This window comes from Helobdella robusta (assembly GCF_000326865.2).
Source record: "Helobdella robusta unplaced genomic scaffold HELROscaffold_27, whole genome shotgun sequence".
In the NCBI taxonomy this organism is placed as follows: Eukaryota; Metazoa; Annelida; class Clitellata; order Rhynchobdellida; family Glossiphoniidae; genus Helobdella; species Helobdella robusta.
The window spans coordinates 1,693,953-1,709,826 of record NW_008704392.1 but is presented as its reverse complement, the minus strand read 5'-3'; the positions used below and the strand labels follow the sequence as shown (position 1 = coordinate 1,709,826).

The following is a 15,874-nucleotide window of genomic DNA, read 5'->3' as shown; positions in this document are numbered from 1 at the left end:
GGTTCAATGGGCCAATCAGTCAACCAAATCAATCAGCTATCAAAATCAACTAACCAATCAACCAACCAATCAACCAACCAAACAATTAACCAACCATTCTACCAACCGATCAAACAACCAACTAACAAACCAATCACTCCACCAACCGACTGACCAACCAATCAACCAACCAATCAATTAACCAATCAATCAGCCTATTTTTTATTCTACCAATTGTTCAATCAGCTTATCATCTAATCGACTGTCCTTCACTACCAACCAACCAACCAACTAGCTGGCTAACAAGAACTATAACATCAACCATCCATTTTTTAAAATATCTATTAATAATAATAAGAACAGTACCAACAATAAATAATAATAATAAAAAGAAGAACTTTAAATAGTAATAAAACCATAATTATTACCATCAGTTACATTAACGCTTTGTTCCTTCCTGCATTCATTCATTTGTTAATTTATTAATTTATTCATTCATCATTCTACCATTTGTTAATTAATTAATTAATTCATTCATTCATTCATTTAATGTATATTTAAACAACAATAACGAAAATAATAACAATCGTTTAATGTTTTTATTTTCATTCGAGAAATGACGCTGAAATTAAAGACAACGAAAATTTAATCAGCATCATCAAAGTCATAATTATCTCTATTTGGCGAGTTCAAGTCTAAATTACAATAATAATAATAATAAAAAGGAAAATAATAGCAATAATAATAATAATATTATTTGAAAAAAAAGCAACAAGACCATCGAGAAAATGTGATTAGAGTTTAAAAGCCTTGAAATGATAAGATGTTGAAATAAAATTCGCGCTGTTTATAAAAGAATCAAGAGGTAAGAAAGAAAATTCAAAAAATGAATGAACGAGTGAATGAGTGAATGAACGAATGAATGAGTGAATGAATGAATGAGTGAACAAACAAATGAGTGATTGAATAAATGTATAGATGGATGGATGAAATGTTTCAATCAATAAACGAATCAGGGAATTTACGAGTGAATGAACGCTGAATGAATGAATGAAGGAACGAACGAACGAACGAATGAATAAATGAATGAATGTATTGAATAAAAGAATGATCAAATAAATGAATGGATAAATAGACGTGCTAACGGATTGATAAATACATAGGGCTATTATTTTCTAAATGTTTGTTGTTCGTCATCCAAACAATATCTCATATCGTTATTATTAATAATGTTTATAATAATTATTATTATTAATAATAATGTTTATAATAATTATTATTATTATTATTATTGTAATTATTATTATTATTTGTGATTTGTTATGAAATCATATTTCCTTAGCCCAAAAATTAACTACAGAACGACTAGAGTAAGATGCAATTAAGTATATGCGAATAACGATAATAATTTAGTAATAATAATAATTATTATTATATAATAATATCATTAATAATAAAAAAAATTATTATATTATTATTCATTATTATTACTCCAGCCATGATAATAAAATCAAAATTTGTACCAGCATGTTTTTGATGTTGAAATATAACTACGTACGTATTTGGGTGTGTGTGTATGTATGTGTGTATGTTTGTGTGTTTTTGTATATATATATATATATATATGTGTGTGTGTGTGTGTGTGTGTGTGTGTGTGTGTGTGTGTGTGTGTGTGTGTGTGTTGGTGCAGACAAGTTTAAAGTGCAGCACTAAAGACATACTAAATAAATAAAACTTTAACGATTTTTGATTACTCATCCAAAATTATAACGCTTGATTTACTCGTGAATTAAATCAAGCATTCATTCATTTATGCACTCATTCGTTCATTAATTAATTAATTAATTAATTAATTCATTCATTCATTCATATATTCATTCATTCACTCGTTCGTTCATTCATTCATTTATTTGAGTATAAAAAAAGTCATTTTATCTACTACTGAAAAAAACTACAACACCAGTCGTAAAATATGAACTCTGATACGTTGTCAATTTGATTCAGTTGGATAACTAATTAAATGAACTAAACAAAGAACATACATGTATATATTTCAATCATTTTTTCATCACCATCATCGTCATCATCATCATCCTTATCATCGTCATAATCATTACCCAATCATTACATCATCATCGTCACAAGCATAAATATTAAATTACCGAATATATATATTCCATATATTCAATCTATCCATTCATCATAATTCAGATTATTCGACGCATTACCTTAAACGATCTCTTTCTCTCTTTCTCTCCCTCTCTCTCTCTTTCTCTCTTTTTTTTTCTTCTTATCATCGTCTCAACATGACTTCTTATCACACCAATTTACTTAATCTCTCTCTTTCTTTCTCCGTTTTTCACCCTACAACTTGCACATCATTTGTCATTTGTCCTCTCTCTCTCTCTCTCTCTCTCTCTCTCTCTCTCTTTCATTCATTCATTCTCTCACTCATTCACCTTTCATTCCTTCTCTCGTTTTATCCTGTCTCTCTCTCTTTCACTCAATCTCTCACTCATTCACCTTTCATTCCTTCTCTAGTTTTATCTCCCCCCCCCTCTCTCTCTCTCTCTCTCTCGCACTTTCACTTCTCAATCTCTCACTCACTCACTCTCTTAGGGAATGGTCTTGACACACTTCTTCTTGATGACGTTGACCGTGATGGCGAACGTAGCCAGGATGGTGAAGCAGATGGCCAGGGCTATGCCCGCCTGCATGCCGACGTCGAACCCCTCATGGGCGTTTATACCTTTAGGGAAGGGATAAAGATTGTTGTTGTTGTTTTTGTTGTTGTTGTGTTGTTTTTGTGTTGTTGTTATCGTTGTTGTTGTTGTGTTGTTGTTGTGTTGTTGTAGTGTTGTTGTTGTGTTGTTGCTGTTAGTAAACAGAAAAAAAAACAGTAGAGATAGTAGCGTTAAATTGTTCCATCGATTTATGTCTGGTTTGGGATGAAGATGATTTAAGTACATATTTTCATTTTGTTCTTTCCAGAAAAATTATTTATTTTTTTAATTTATTTATATTTATTCATTTATTAATATAATTTTTTTCATTTTAATTAATTTCATGCTGATTTTATCAGCAAGAGTTCCCTAATCAGCGCTAACTGGTTTCGAATCCTCGTTGTTTCTAAATTATAAACGTGGACTGGTACGTGTATGTATGTGTGTGTAGGTATGTGTAAGGTATTTATGTGTATTTACACGTATACAATACATAAATACATTAACAAATATACACATGTGTTTGTGTGTAAATGTGGATATGTATATGTTGGTGTGTGTATTTGTGTGTGTACCTGTACATCTAGTGGAGTGTTTCAACTCTAATTGAAGCTGTTGTTGTTGTTGTCTATAATACATAATTGAGGTATTAGACAGTTAGATATATGAATTTTTTTTTCATTATTTCGAAACAATAGTTCTTAAGTTGAACAGCGTGTGTCAAAATTTTACGTCTATTAAACTAACGTAACTTGAACCACTATTACTATTACTGCTGCTGCTGTGGCTGCCACCACTACTTCTACGACGACGACTACTACTACTACCTCTACTACTACTACTACTACTGCAAATAGTTCTGATAACGAATACTGATAAATAACAAAATTAAATGATAAAAAATACTAAAGAACTTACTTTCTTGTGCGGATGCAAAAGAACCGACAAAGACGATGATGTAGAGGAATGAGTTTATCATTTTCAGAGTAGAAAATTGTTTTTTTTTCTGGAAAATCTTTAAAAAAATGAATCATATCATTTTATTTCACAATACTATCATTAGAAATATTACATATTATTCTTTTATTAGTCGTAATAATCATTTTATTTCCAGTATCTTAATATCTTAAAGGCTTATCACAAATATATAAAAACATTTTCAAGGTTGAATATATCATACAAATTCAACTATAAACTAGATATAACATCGTAATAACCACCAATTAGTTTCATAATTTAAGTAAATAAATAATCTAATTAGTAAATGAAAAACAACTAAATGGACACATACTTTCTTATCTTGGAAAGTAAAATTTATTTTAAATGAATAAATATTTTTTTCGAATCTTGCTAAAAATGAAAGATGGAAAAACGAGAAATCTCAATTGATCAATAACATAAGCATAATGCAATGCAGCGAGGCTGTATATATATCTATATACATACATACATACATACATACATACATACATACATACATACATACATACATACATACATACATACATACATACATACATACATACATACATATACGTATATATTTACTTGTATGTGTGTGTGTGTGTGTGCGTGTGTGAATGAGTATATATGTGTCTGTGTTTGTGTATGTACAGTGTATATATAGATACAATAGCTATATGAATGAATTTAGTGTTAACATTCACCATTTACTATATATTATGTATCGTTTGTGTATACATACGCTCAGACACGCACGCACACACACACAAACACACACAAACCACACACACACACACATATATGTATATGTATATACATATAATTATATATGTATGTATACGTGTTAGGTATATAGCACGCATGGAGCACGGATTCACCGGATTCGATGTCTGAAATTTTTTTTTCAGATTCTTATTTGAAAATGTAAAATTATTTTTATTCGAGGCTGATTAATCCATCTCAGGTGTTAAAAATAATAATGAACATTAAGCAAATAGCACAAGAATGAAGGCCTTTTACACTTTAAAATAACTATAAACAAAGTCATATACAACTTTGTAATCATGAAATAAAATATTACAATAGCTATAAACAAAGTCATATACAACTTTGTAATCATGAAATAAAATATTACTTATCACTTTCTTTTCAACTCAAACAAAAATTTGTTCATATTTCTGAACGCGCGCACACACACACACACACACACACACACACACACACACACATACGAACAACACACTCCAGTTCGTACAAACACACACACTGACTCCAAAACACATATACAAACTCCAACTCCCTTAATAGCCCTGTTATTTAATGACTTCGTATAGCATCAACGCTGGATAATAATTTATGTAAAGTTGACGTAATAATTTTTGTTCTCTTAAACGATATCATGTTTGTGATTGTTTCAAAAAATTGAAATAAATTAATTCATTATACATTACTGAAATGAAACGCAATTGAAGCCTAGGAATTAAACTATAGCACTTTAACATAACTTTGATCTGACAACATTGGGGTTACAGTTATTATGTGAACATTGGAGTGTCCATCTGTCATTCGATAAACTCCTCTGAACACCTCAAACAAGAAAAGTTCCGACGCGTTGGATCACGAAGAGGGCACTAAATCGCTTATTATAAGAAAATTTACTCTATCTTTTGATTTTTAAACGATGTATTTCAGAGATTATTTTATTGTAAAGTTGAATTTGCATTTAAGACTAGTTTTTGAATGAAAGTTGTGAAAATAGCTTTAGATATTCCATACTATGTATGTAATAATATTAGATGATTTTTGGATAAAATATAAATAAAGACGTTTAAAAATCAATGCGTGCTTCTTCATGCTGATCAAGTTGTTGTCGATAATTTAAAAATATTTTAAAATAGTTGTGCTTTCCAACTTTGCAATGTAACAGCCAACATAACAGCCAACATAATTACAATCACATTAATTATAGTTATGATTTTATGAAAACAACTGTTTAAATTAAAGTTTATAAAATTCGTCTACAGTAAACGAATTCAGCTTCACAGTCATTGTTTTCTTCACGTTAATTTTCATTTCTTAACGATTTAGAATCAGAGCTATTCAGTTCGTTAAATGAGAGGCTAGATGGCACCTTTTAATTTCACAAAAGTTTCAATCAATTTATGGAACCTTTTAATTTTTCAAAGGTTCCAAAATATCTTCTTGTGTTTGGTCAACGTTTAGTGGCTAGTTGTTGCTTAAGTTTCGCCTCCATCATATTCTTCATCTCCTTCCTCCTTAGTTGCAGTTGTCTTTTGATCTCCATGCTGTCGTGAATGATGATGCTGGCCCTCGTTCTGGAGGTGCCTTCTTGTGGAACCTTTAGCAAGTTAGAAGGTTCTTCTTTTTAAAATTTATTCTTTCAAATATTTTTATTGGTTTGGTTTTAAAATTTCGATTATTATGTTTAAGTTTATTTTTATAGATTTGTTCGTTTTACAATTTTTCATTATTACAACCATCATCATCTTCATCATCACAATTTTTATTACAATTAATAATATAATTATTAATAAATAAATATTATAATTAATAATATAATTATTAATAAATATTTCGAACCTTAGCATTTGATCCGTTGGTAGGTACCAAGTTGTACCTGGTTAATATGTTGAGTAGTGATTCTTGGGTCAGTTCGTTTCTATCCCTCATCTCCTCCAAGGATTTTATTATACTCTTCAGTTTATCTTCGCTCGATTCCTTGAGAATGATTTGAATCATGAATGATATTTATATTACATTTTTATGGTTAGGTTTAAAATGTATCGCTAAAACTACAGATACTGAAAATTCTAAATAGAAGTTTGAGGAACGTGATTATGTAATGACTAAGATGTCTGGAATTGGTGTTGCAGAAACTGGGTTTGAATGCAAAGCAACGACATCTGACGAGTATTTGTTGGTTTGAAACTTCTGTGAAATACTTAAAAAAGAATTAAATTGTACAGCACTAATTGTGTGACATCTACTGACATATTTGAAATAAGCCTGCTTACTGAATTTAATTGATCGTAGCAAAAGGTTATACTAAAATAATTAAAAAATTATATTTAAATGTAGTAAAAAATGAGATTTAAATGACTAAAATTATAAATTTTACTCCCTACATCTCTTCTAAATATCGAGAAACGCCGATATTCATGCTTAACGACGAGATTTCTATTTTTCTTCGCCTCGCTCAAGCCGCCGATGTATTTCTGCTTCGATTGGACGTGTCTCTCGCGGGCCCTCGGCGTGGAATCCTGCTCGTATAGAATGAGATCTAGCTTATTTTTCTGAATGTCTTGCTTGATTTTCATCGCCTGGACGTGGTAGGTGTGTTCGGCCAGGATTTTAGTTACGTCCTCATCAGTGTCCTGGTTGTCGGCGATCAGCAGGGCAAACCTCTCGCACAATAATTCCTCTTCCTGTTTTGGTAGATCATTTTTTTTAATGATATTAGGATTCACAATGAACTCGGATTGAAATAGTTTGAATTGATGTTTTGAAAAAAGTTTTTAGTAGGAAAATATGAACGTTTTATTGAACTAAATGTTAAAATAGGGATTTTTGCTTGAGTTACAACTTTTTTATGAAGTTCTTTGAGTTCGTTCATGGTATATATGTGGCTGGGCAGTTCGTAGCTACTAAAATCTTGCGCAAGGTCTCCATTGAAGGGCACAAAGTGACCGCCAGCTTTACCGTTGTTATGTTTCCAGTTATTTCTATTCAGCGATTCTTTCACGAATTTCGTCTGATCTCGAATTTCTTTCAATTTATCGATGACGTCCATGTTGGAAACTTCGTACTGGTTCAGGCTCTGGAGATTAAAGAAATCCGTTTTAAAGTTCTGTCGAAAAAAAATTTTTTAGAAAGAGGAAAATTTTAAGATAATTAAAAAAAAATTTAAACTGTGCCTGCAAGGTGGAATCATCTTGAGCAAGTAACTCTTCAATGCGGATCAACTCCCCATGCAGATGACTTCTGAGATCAAGGAGTTCGCATACGAAATCCGTGTTATCGTGTATCGTATCGACTTCCGACATGGCTCGTATCGTATCGTCATGCTCCATTATTTGCTAGTAAAGTGGTTAAAATACTATCATATCGACACGCCCCATCATTTGCTAGTAAGTAAGTTGTCAAAATATTATCATATAGTTCGATTATTCGAAATGGTTTTGCGTTGTTATTTATAATTGGAAATTTTTTTGTCATGTTTCTTACTGGAATTGTTCACTTTTTAAATTTCTTTTTAGATATATACATTTTTAGTTTTGATGTATTTCAGCAACATGTTATTTAGCCAGTCTAATCTATAAACTAGTTAAAGGATGTTGTTGTATGATATAAAACAGGGGTGGGCAAAGTTTTTGCTGTGAGGGCCGCATTAAGAACTATTTTACTTTTGAAGGGCCGCATATGTACTTAAATAGCAAAATTTTTTCGACCCGGAGGAGAATTTTTTAAGATTGGCGAACAAAGCAAAGCGCAGTTTACCCACCACCGATATAAAACAAAACTATATATAACTTTCTGGGATTGTATCATGGCAAAAACTTATTCTCAACAATTCATTTTATATTATTTATGAAAAACTAAAAAACGTTTTGTTTTACCTCGTGAAACTCCTCTGCGGCTAATACCAAACAGTAAGTTTCATCGTCAATTTCAAACATTAGATTGCTTTGAGATTTCTTAGCTAGTTTTTTTTCGTCATTAATTTGTCTGGGAGCCTGTTGTTTAACATTCCAGCGAGAAGATTTCTTATCATCGCCATCTTTCTCATTTTTTTGGGGCTCTACCATTATGACACGACAGCTTGCTGGGTTTCTGAGTGGAATGTTTTTGCAATAAAAATAGTCGAAATTATTGTTATGAAGTTTTTTTGTCAAATAAAATGATATCTCTGCTAATAATTGTTAAAATGTAACGAAATAATAGAAGAATATAATTTTTTTTTGTAATAATGAATACTTTGTTGATGTGTCAGTTTAACTAGTGCTAGGTTAGTTAGTTGATAAAAGATATTTTATAAAATTTAATTGTTTATTTAATTTAAATGATTGAAAAACCGCAGACCCTTTTTTGATATTTGATGGAGTGCTGCCCATGTCAAGAATCTCTCCACTACAGTGAAATTTTTAAATAGCTAGGCATTTAAAGTAAATAATTATAAATGTTATTTTACTCTTTTTTTAAATAAATTGAAAAATAATAAATTGCGTATTATATAAAATATGTCTTGCGTCTGCTTAAACAAAAGAAAAAAATGAGCTAGTTGTTTCGTATTGTTCAATGTACCTGAAAATAGTGATGAATTATTAATCTCAAAGGTGTGTTGCTAACCCAACTTGCTTTCAAATAAGATGAATGTGTGTATGTGTGCGTGTGTGTATGTGTGCGTGTGTATATATGTCTATATGTGCATGTGTGCGCGTGTTAGTGCCTGTGTGTGTGTTTGATATTTCTATGGCTACAAAAAAGATTGTCCAATCATAAGTAATTTAGTGAGGAACTCATTCTAAGAATTATACACTTGCATAAATAATGGACGGTACTGTAGCACTGATGAAGTAATCTTTCGCTACGTTGAGAGAAAGAATTCCAAGACTGGCATATGTTGGAAATAAGGCATTTTTTCTATATTCTATTCGTTTCGCCATTGAAATTGTGTGACAAAAGTTTTTTTTTAGATTCGCATAATTTTTCATAAGTGTATCCATTCTTTCTCTACAATGAAAAGTATTCTGTAACAGATTATTTTAAACGGTCTCAATTAGAAATAGCTAAACGATCTATTCGTTAGTAGCTGTTTAATCTGAAAAATTCCTCTCTTATATTAAAAGATTTAATTAAATTAATTAATTTAATTAATTAATTTAATTAAATTAATTAAAAGAAATCCTCTCTTATAAAAGAATTAACGTAATGATACGCACTAGATGTCAAGCAATGAGATGAGAGGATTGTGATATTTTAAAACATCTATCGAGGCACGCTTATTATTTATTCATTCTTCTCATCTATTTGTCGATTCATTTTTTCTTTATTTAATTCTTTAATTATCTTTTATTATTGTTTGTTAAAAAAAAGAAAAATGTTTCATCAACATTTATTGATACATATTGCTTTTATTTCAATTTTAAATTCAGTATTTTTTGGCACATTTTAATGAAGGAATTCATTTTAAGGAAATTTAAATTCGTTTTTTCGACCAGCAATTCACAATAAAATTATAGAAAAAAAACAATATCAAACAAAATACAAGTTTTGAAATATGAACAATATTCAAAATATACGCAAAAATAGCATAAGCATTCCATTATAAAACCACATTCACAAACAGAAATTTGAAAAAGTATGAAAGCATTAGCGAAAAATCTACAGAAAATTCTCTCAAGTTGAGATCATCATTTAGGGCCGGATTTAAGATAGCCCTGGCGGGGGCTATAATCTGGGACCTCTTCATAAAAAATGCTGCTTTCGCAAAACTACAAAAGCTACTTTTTTTGAATATAGATAGATAAAACAAACGCGAATGCTTTGGTTTTAATGCAAAAGAGTGTTAAAGAAGTAGAATAAGCAGAAAAATAGTCACTAACTCTTTATAGGCTATTTAGACATCTGAAAATAATAATTAATTAGATAGATAGGGGTCTCTGCCTTATCTCTGAATCCGGCTTTACTCTCAATAAAATGTTAAGCTCTTTTCTCCAGACTATAAATAGCCGAAAGATTGTTGTTAACAATCCCGTTTCTATTATTTTCATCTGAAGAATTGACACCAGGTAATTTTTGCGGGTTATTCTCGGATGTAGGCGGAGAGGCTGACTCGTAGACGGCCTCAATACGGGGGGGTGTTGATTTGGTGGGAGAGTACATCTTGAAGTAGATGTTTCCGTCATTGTACATGATGTTGCTGTTGTCGTATATGTGCGCCTCGTCAGGCACTTGCCTCTCTTTGTCGTAAACGCTGCCGTTCAATTGGCTTCTTTGGATATTTTTATCACATTTATCGCGAACTTCGTTGTTTTTGTAATTTATAGATGAAGATTTTTGATAATTCTCTAATAAAGGAATACCATATAGGTCATTTGTAATAAGGGAGATCGGTGAAGTTTGTGACATTAATCTAGGTGAGGTCAACAAAATTGATGCCGACTCAGAAAAGTTTTTGAGATCTTGGTTCTTGTCAGATGTTTTTACTCTGTTGGTTGTACATCTCCGTGGCTGTAGTTTTGTGACCTGTTTCATCTTTTGCTTATTTCTCTTTTTCGCATTGTCCGCTTGTTTGCCGGCTGTGTTTACGTTCTTGTAAATGTGTTCACCATCGTCGCCGTGTTCGATGTTAGTGCTGTTGTCATTGTTGTTGTTGTTTGTTCGTTCATTTTTAGAAGAAGTCACGTGGTTTGTAACGTCAGCGGGAAAACTGAGGTCCACGTAATTCAAGTTTGGTAGCTCCGTAGATTTTTTTGAGTTTTTCGATTTGAATGGGAGGACTACTGCATAGTGCGAAGACTCCATCGTAAGCATTTCGTCATCTTTTGAATTTCTAAAATTATAATGTTTGAATAATTATTAGTAGTAGCAGCAGCAGCAGAAATAGTATTGTAGTAGGCGTAGTAGCAGCAGTAGCGGTAAAAGTAGTATATTATTATCATTATTATTACGTTTGTTATTTATAAAAATATCTCTTATCATCTGATTAACACACATTCAACTATTCACTCAACTACAGCAGTTCGGTCTGTAATTACAAATTACAGGATATTAAAGAAGTATTTGTTATTATTCTTATTATTTTCTTATTATTAATATTGTTGTTGTTGTTATTATTATTATTGCTGTTATTGCCACGGACTTTTATTTTGATGTTGCTATTTAATTGTTCGGGCGGCTTTCACATGTTTATTATTCATTCATATAACCATCACAATTTTCTAAGTATTATGAAAAAAATATTTTATGTAGAGGCAGTAGTAGTGGCAGTAGCAGCTGTAGTACTAGTAACAGTAGTAGTAGTAGTAGTAGTAGTAGTAGTAGTGGTGGTGGTAGTAGTAGTAGTAGTAATAATAGTAGTGGTAGTATTATTAGTAGTAGTAGTAAGTCAGTAGTATTTATAGTAATAATATTATAAGTATAATTAATAATTATTAAAAATAATCTTGACCTCTTTCTTAACCTGTGACCTAGTTTTTTGCGCAGGACTGCCCCGAGGACCACCAATAGACCGGCGATGACCGCGATGACGATTATTACGTAGAGGAATTTGGATGATGACGTAGTTGGATATGGCAGATCTGACGTAATTGTTTGTTTTTTTTTTTAATTTTTCTGATCGATTTAATTTTAATTCATCTATAATTTACTATATTTCGATTTTCGTCAATTTTATCTGTCGAAATTTAACATTTTAAAGTAATTTAAATACTTCAAATCTCAAAATAAAATTTCTAAGAAACTCTAAACTTAAAAAAAATGAAAAATAGACATAACAAAAACAAAAATCACCACCTGCATGGCATATGACGGTCACAACAGATTCAACAGTGGCATTGCAACCAGCTGCTTTCCATGTAAACCTATCAGCCACATAATTGTACTTTGTAAACATGCACTCAGTTTCCTCCGTTTCTGGGCTTTCATTTTGAGAAGTTGAACGAACTGTAAATTCTTCTCTGTCTGCTTAAAACAGATTATGATTGAAATTTTTCACTATTTCGGTTTAATTCTTTGAAATTTTAATTTAAAAGTGTTTCAAGTAGATCGAATGTGTGTACTTTCTTCTTCGCAACTGATTTTATGTATAAATCGTTTGAAATTTTTGTTAAATCATAATAAACATTACATCTTAAATTAATAAATTCATTTAGAGACATATGCTGATCATGATGATAATAGTAATGAGGATGACGATGGCGATGATGATGATGAGGAGGAGGATGGGGGTGACGATGATGGGGATCGATACCAACCTTCGCTATCTTCTTTCCAGAACCATGTATACAGAGCTTCACCAAACCAATAGGTGCGAGTGTCCAAATTTTTGAAGACCAATCTTGAAAATATATCAGGACTAGGTATTATGTGTATTAAGCTAGAATCGGCAATGGTATTTGACAAATTTTGAGGCTTGCTTGAAACGTAGAAACATTTGTTATTAATTATTATTCCTTGGCAAGTTTTGAACAGCCTGTATAATTTCTCTGGCAATTAATGAACATTTATCTAATTTCAATGTCAGAGTAGATATAACAGCATAAAAGGTAATCATTATATAAAAATTAATAAGAATAATGTTTTCATAATAATATTAATACAATTATAATAATGATATAATAGTGATAATAATAGCTACCACTACTACTACAACAATAACAACAAATACTACTAACACTACTGCTGCTGCTAAGTTACTATTACTACTACTACTCTTGCTGTTGCTGCTGCTGCTATAATACCATAAAATGATACTTATAATATTGATTAATAATAATAACTAGTTTGTAGAAGGGTCGCATGCTTCTCTGATTTATTCACCGGGATGTAGTTTATAATGAAACCATTTTTTTCTGACCATGATAGTTGCAGGGCAGCTGAAAATAATTATTTTTAAAATATTTTATTAATAAGGACATAAATGTTTTGTTAATAATTAAGTAAAGTCCCATTGATTGAAGACCTGGTTCAATCCAAACGCTAGAAGCTAACCCTATCCCATACAATGTGTTGCGTGTGTGTGTGCTTGTGTGTGTGTGTTTGTGTGTGTGTGTGTGTGTGTGTGTGTGTGTGTGTGTGTGTGTGTAACGCATAGTTTGGCGCCTAGTCGAGAAAGATGTGTTTGTGTGTTTGTTTGTTTGTGTGTTTGTGTGATGTGTGTGTGTTTTTTATTGATAAATATTAATTGAATTTAAGTGTTATAAATGAAATAATAAATCAGTCATTAGGTTATAAATTTACTCAGAATGAAATATGGCATAATAAACTAACTTGCTTTTGATTCATTCTGATCCATTGTTTTGATCCTCCTGGCATCCAATGGAATTATGAGGGGAGAACTTTCGACATTGAAATATTTTTGCAGGACAATCGAAATTTTAGATTTCATAGATTCGTTTTTGAAATCTAAAAGGTTCATAGAGTTATTTTTACAGTACTCTTTGGCGCCATCCACTGAGATGTTCATCTGACGAAGGCAGAACACTGTTCTGATTTCATGGTGATCGTCATCTCCGTCATAAGTGTTGATGCTACTGATGTTATTTTTGGAATTCATGTAGACGCAGGCTGAATTTTCAATGTCTGCTTTACTTTCGTGTAAGAAGATGGAGCCTAAGCAATAAGCGATATGACGTAATGTAACATAACATTAATATGCTAACAATTAATATTGCAACAGAGCGTAATGTAATGTAACGTAACATAACTAGAAATCAACGTATCATAATGAAATTAAAAAAAACTTACTTGTTATTAAGAACAACAAAATTTGCAAATGGCACATTTTGGAAAAACGCAAGAACGTTATCAGTGTATTATATATATATATATATATATATATATATATATATATATATATGTATATATATATATATATACATAATCGAAATACGAACTATATTTGTAAAAATTAATTAATTAATTGTGTAATTACTTCATTCATTAATTCAATTACTAAATAAATTACTCAAAAATTATAGTATAGCAGATTGATTTATTTTATTTTCAGTCGTAACTCATATTACTCGCGCATAGGGAAATAAAAATGATTTGTATTTCTGGAGACAATTTTGGCTGCACTTGCACCGTAATGGCTAATAGCTAGTTGCCTCTGAGGTAGCAAGTTATTATATAAATATATACAGTGCTAGTATATGCGTGGGTTTGTGCGTTTGTGTGTGTGCTTGCGAGTATACATAATAATTTTGTTTTTCCTCTAAATGTAGCATCATTTAATTAAGTAAACTTGCTTACGTCTGTAAGGCTAATAGCTAGCTGCCTGTGGTATAGCTAGAAACTGTGAAATCTGTAACTGCGAGTCATAATTATAGATGGTTGAAATGTTGTTGTATGTTACAATGATTATTCTACTAAAATGTGTTTTTTGTTGTATTTATTAACCCAATGACGTCAGTTGGGTTAATTAACATAGGAGGGGAAATTATTAAATAGATACAACGTATTTTTAAATTAATGGCTTATTGACGTCATACGATTTTTAGCCGTTGAAAATAAAATTTTATTTGAAATTTTGAGTTGAGGCTCAGCAAAAAATCATTAAAAAATTATTTCGTAATAATATTATAACTGATTGGTAAGTAGGGAATTGCGCACAAACAATGCGATTGCTATTTTATTAACCAAATTGATTTCTATATTTAAATCCCAATTAATCCCACGTCATCTTAATTAATCCTAATTAATCTTAATTAATTCTAGTTAATGTTAATTAATTCTATATTAATATATTCTATATTAATTCAAAATAGGTAGAGTAACGAGAAACATTTTCCTTGAAAATGGACTCTAGTTTTTAGACATTTTTTATCTGCTCCTCCCTATATTTTTCTATTAATTGTCACAAAAATGACTGACTCCGTAGTAAGCATCCTGTTATTGTTATCTAATAATTATCATTAATATTTCTATAATAATAATAATTATTATTATAATTATTTTTGTTATTATTTTTGTTGCCGTTTTGCTGTTAAATAATTCATTTTTTTTCATCTATTATCTGTGTGCAATGTAAAATCCACTAGTCCGAAATTAAAGATTGTGGCCATCCTTACATCGAAATCTTAAAAATGGTTCGATATATCACTCCAGCTGCTTAATTAATTATTATCTGACAGTCTTATGAAGCATTTGAGAAAGTTCGTTCAAATTAATACTGTTTTAATTTTCATTACTGTTTCTAGGACTTGAAAAATGCAGATAAGAAAAAATGGCAATTATTAAAATTAAATTTAAAAAATTGTTAAAGTCAACTTTTTTTGAGTTTTTTACATTTTATTATTAAATGTATAATCCATAAAATTTTTCTCTATTTGGTGGCGTCTGGGTTTACAGCTTCGGTAGTATAAACATATTCTGAAATATTTTTTCTTATGCTATTCGGATCCATGGTTATGTACCTTGGACTATCGTCGCCATCGTCATTTTCAACGTTGTTGTTGCTGCTGGAG

The 15,874-nt window shown here is 30.7% G+C and overlaps 2 protein-coding genes across 2 annotated transcripts; both read right to left on the bottom strand.

Moving 5' to 3' along the window:
* Positions 1-5,877: 5,877 nt before the first annotated feature.
* HELRODRAFT_173714 (hypothetical protein) lies at positions 5,878-8,797 on the bottom strand (the record flags this gene model as incomplete). The annotated part of the gene is made up of 7 exons (XM_009020318.1): positions 5,878-6,024; positions 6,267-6,404; positions 6,812-7,111; positions 7,270-7,501; positions 7,596-7,762; positions 8,303-8,516; positions 8,766-8,797. The coding sequence occupies 7 exons, from the start codon at positions 8,795-8,797 to the stop codon at positions 5,878-5,880; spliced, it is 1,230 nt and encodes a 409-aa protein (XP_009018566.1).
* Positions 8,798-9,782: 985 nt separating this feature from the next.
* Positions 9,783-14,190, bottom strand: HELRODRAFT_192030 (hypothetical protein; the record flags this gene model as incomplete). Its single annotated transcript, XM_009020317.1, has 7 exons — positions 9,783-11,433; positions 11,857-11,986; positions 12,201-12,368; positions 12,662-12,892; positions 13,187-13,282; positions 13,677-14,018; positions 14,154-14,190. 7 exons carry the CDS (start codon positions 14,188-14,190, stop codon positions 11,415-11,417), a joined length of 1,023 nt encoding a protein of 340 aa, XP_009018565.1. The 3' UTR covers positions 9,783-11,414.
* Between the last annotated feature and the right edge of the window lie 1,684 nt (positions 14,191-15,874).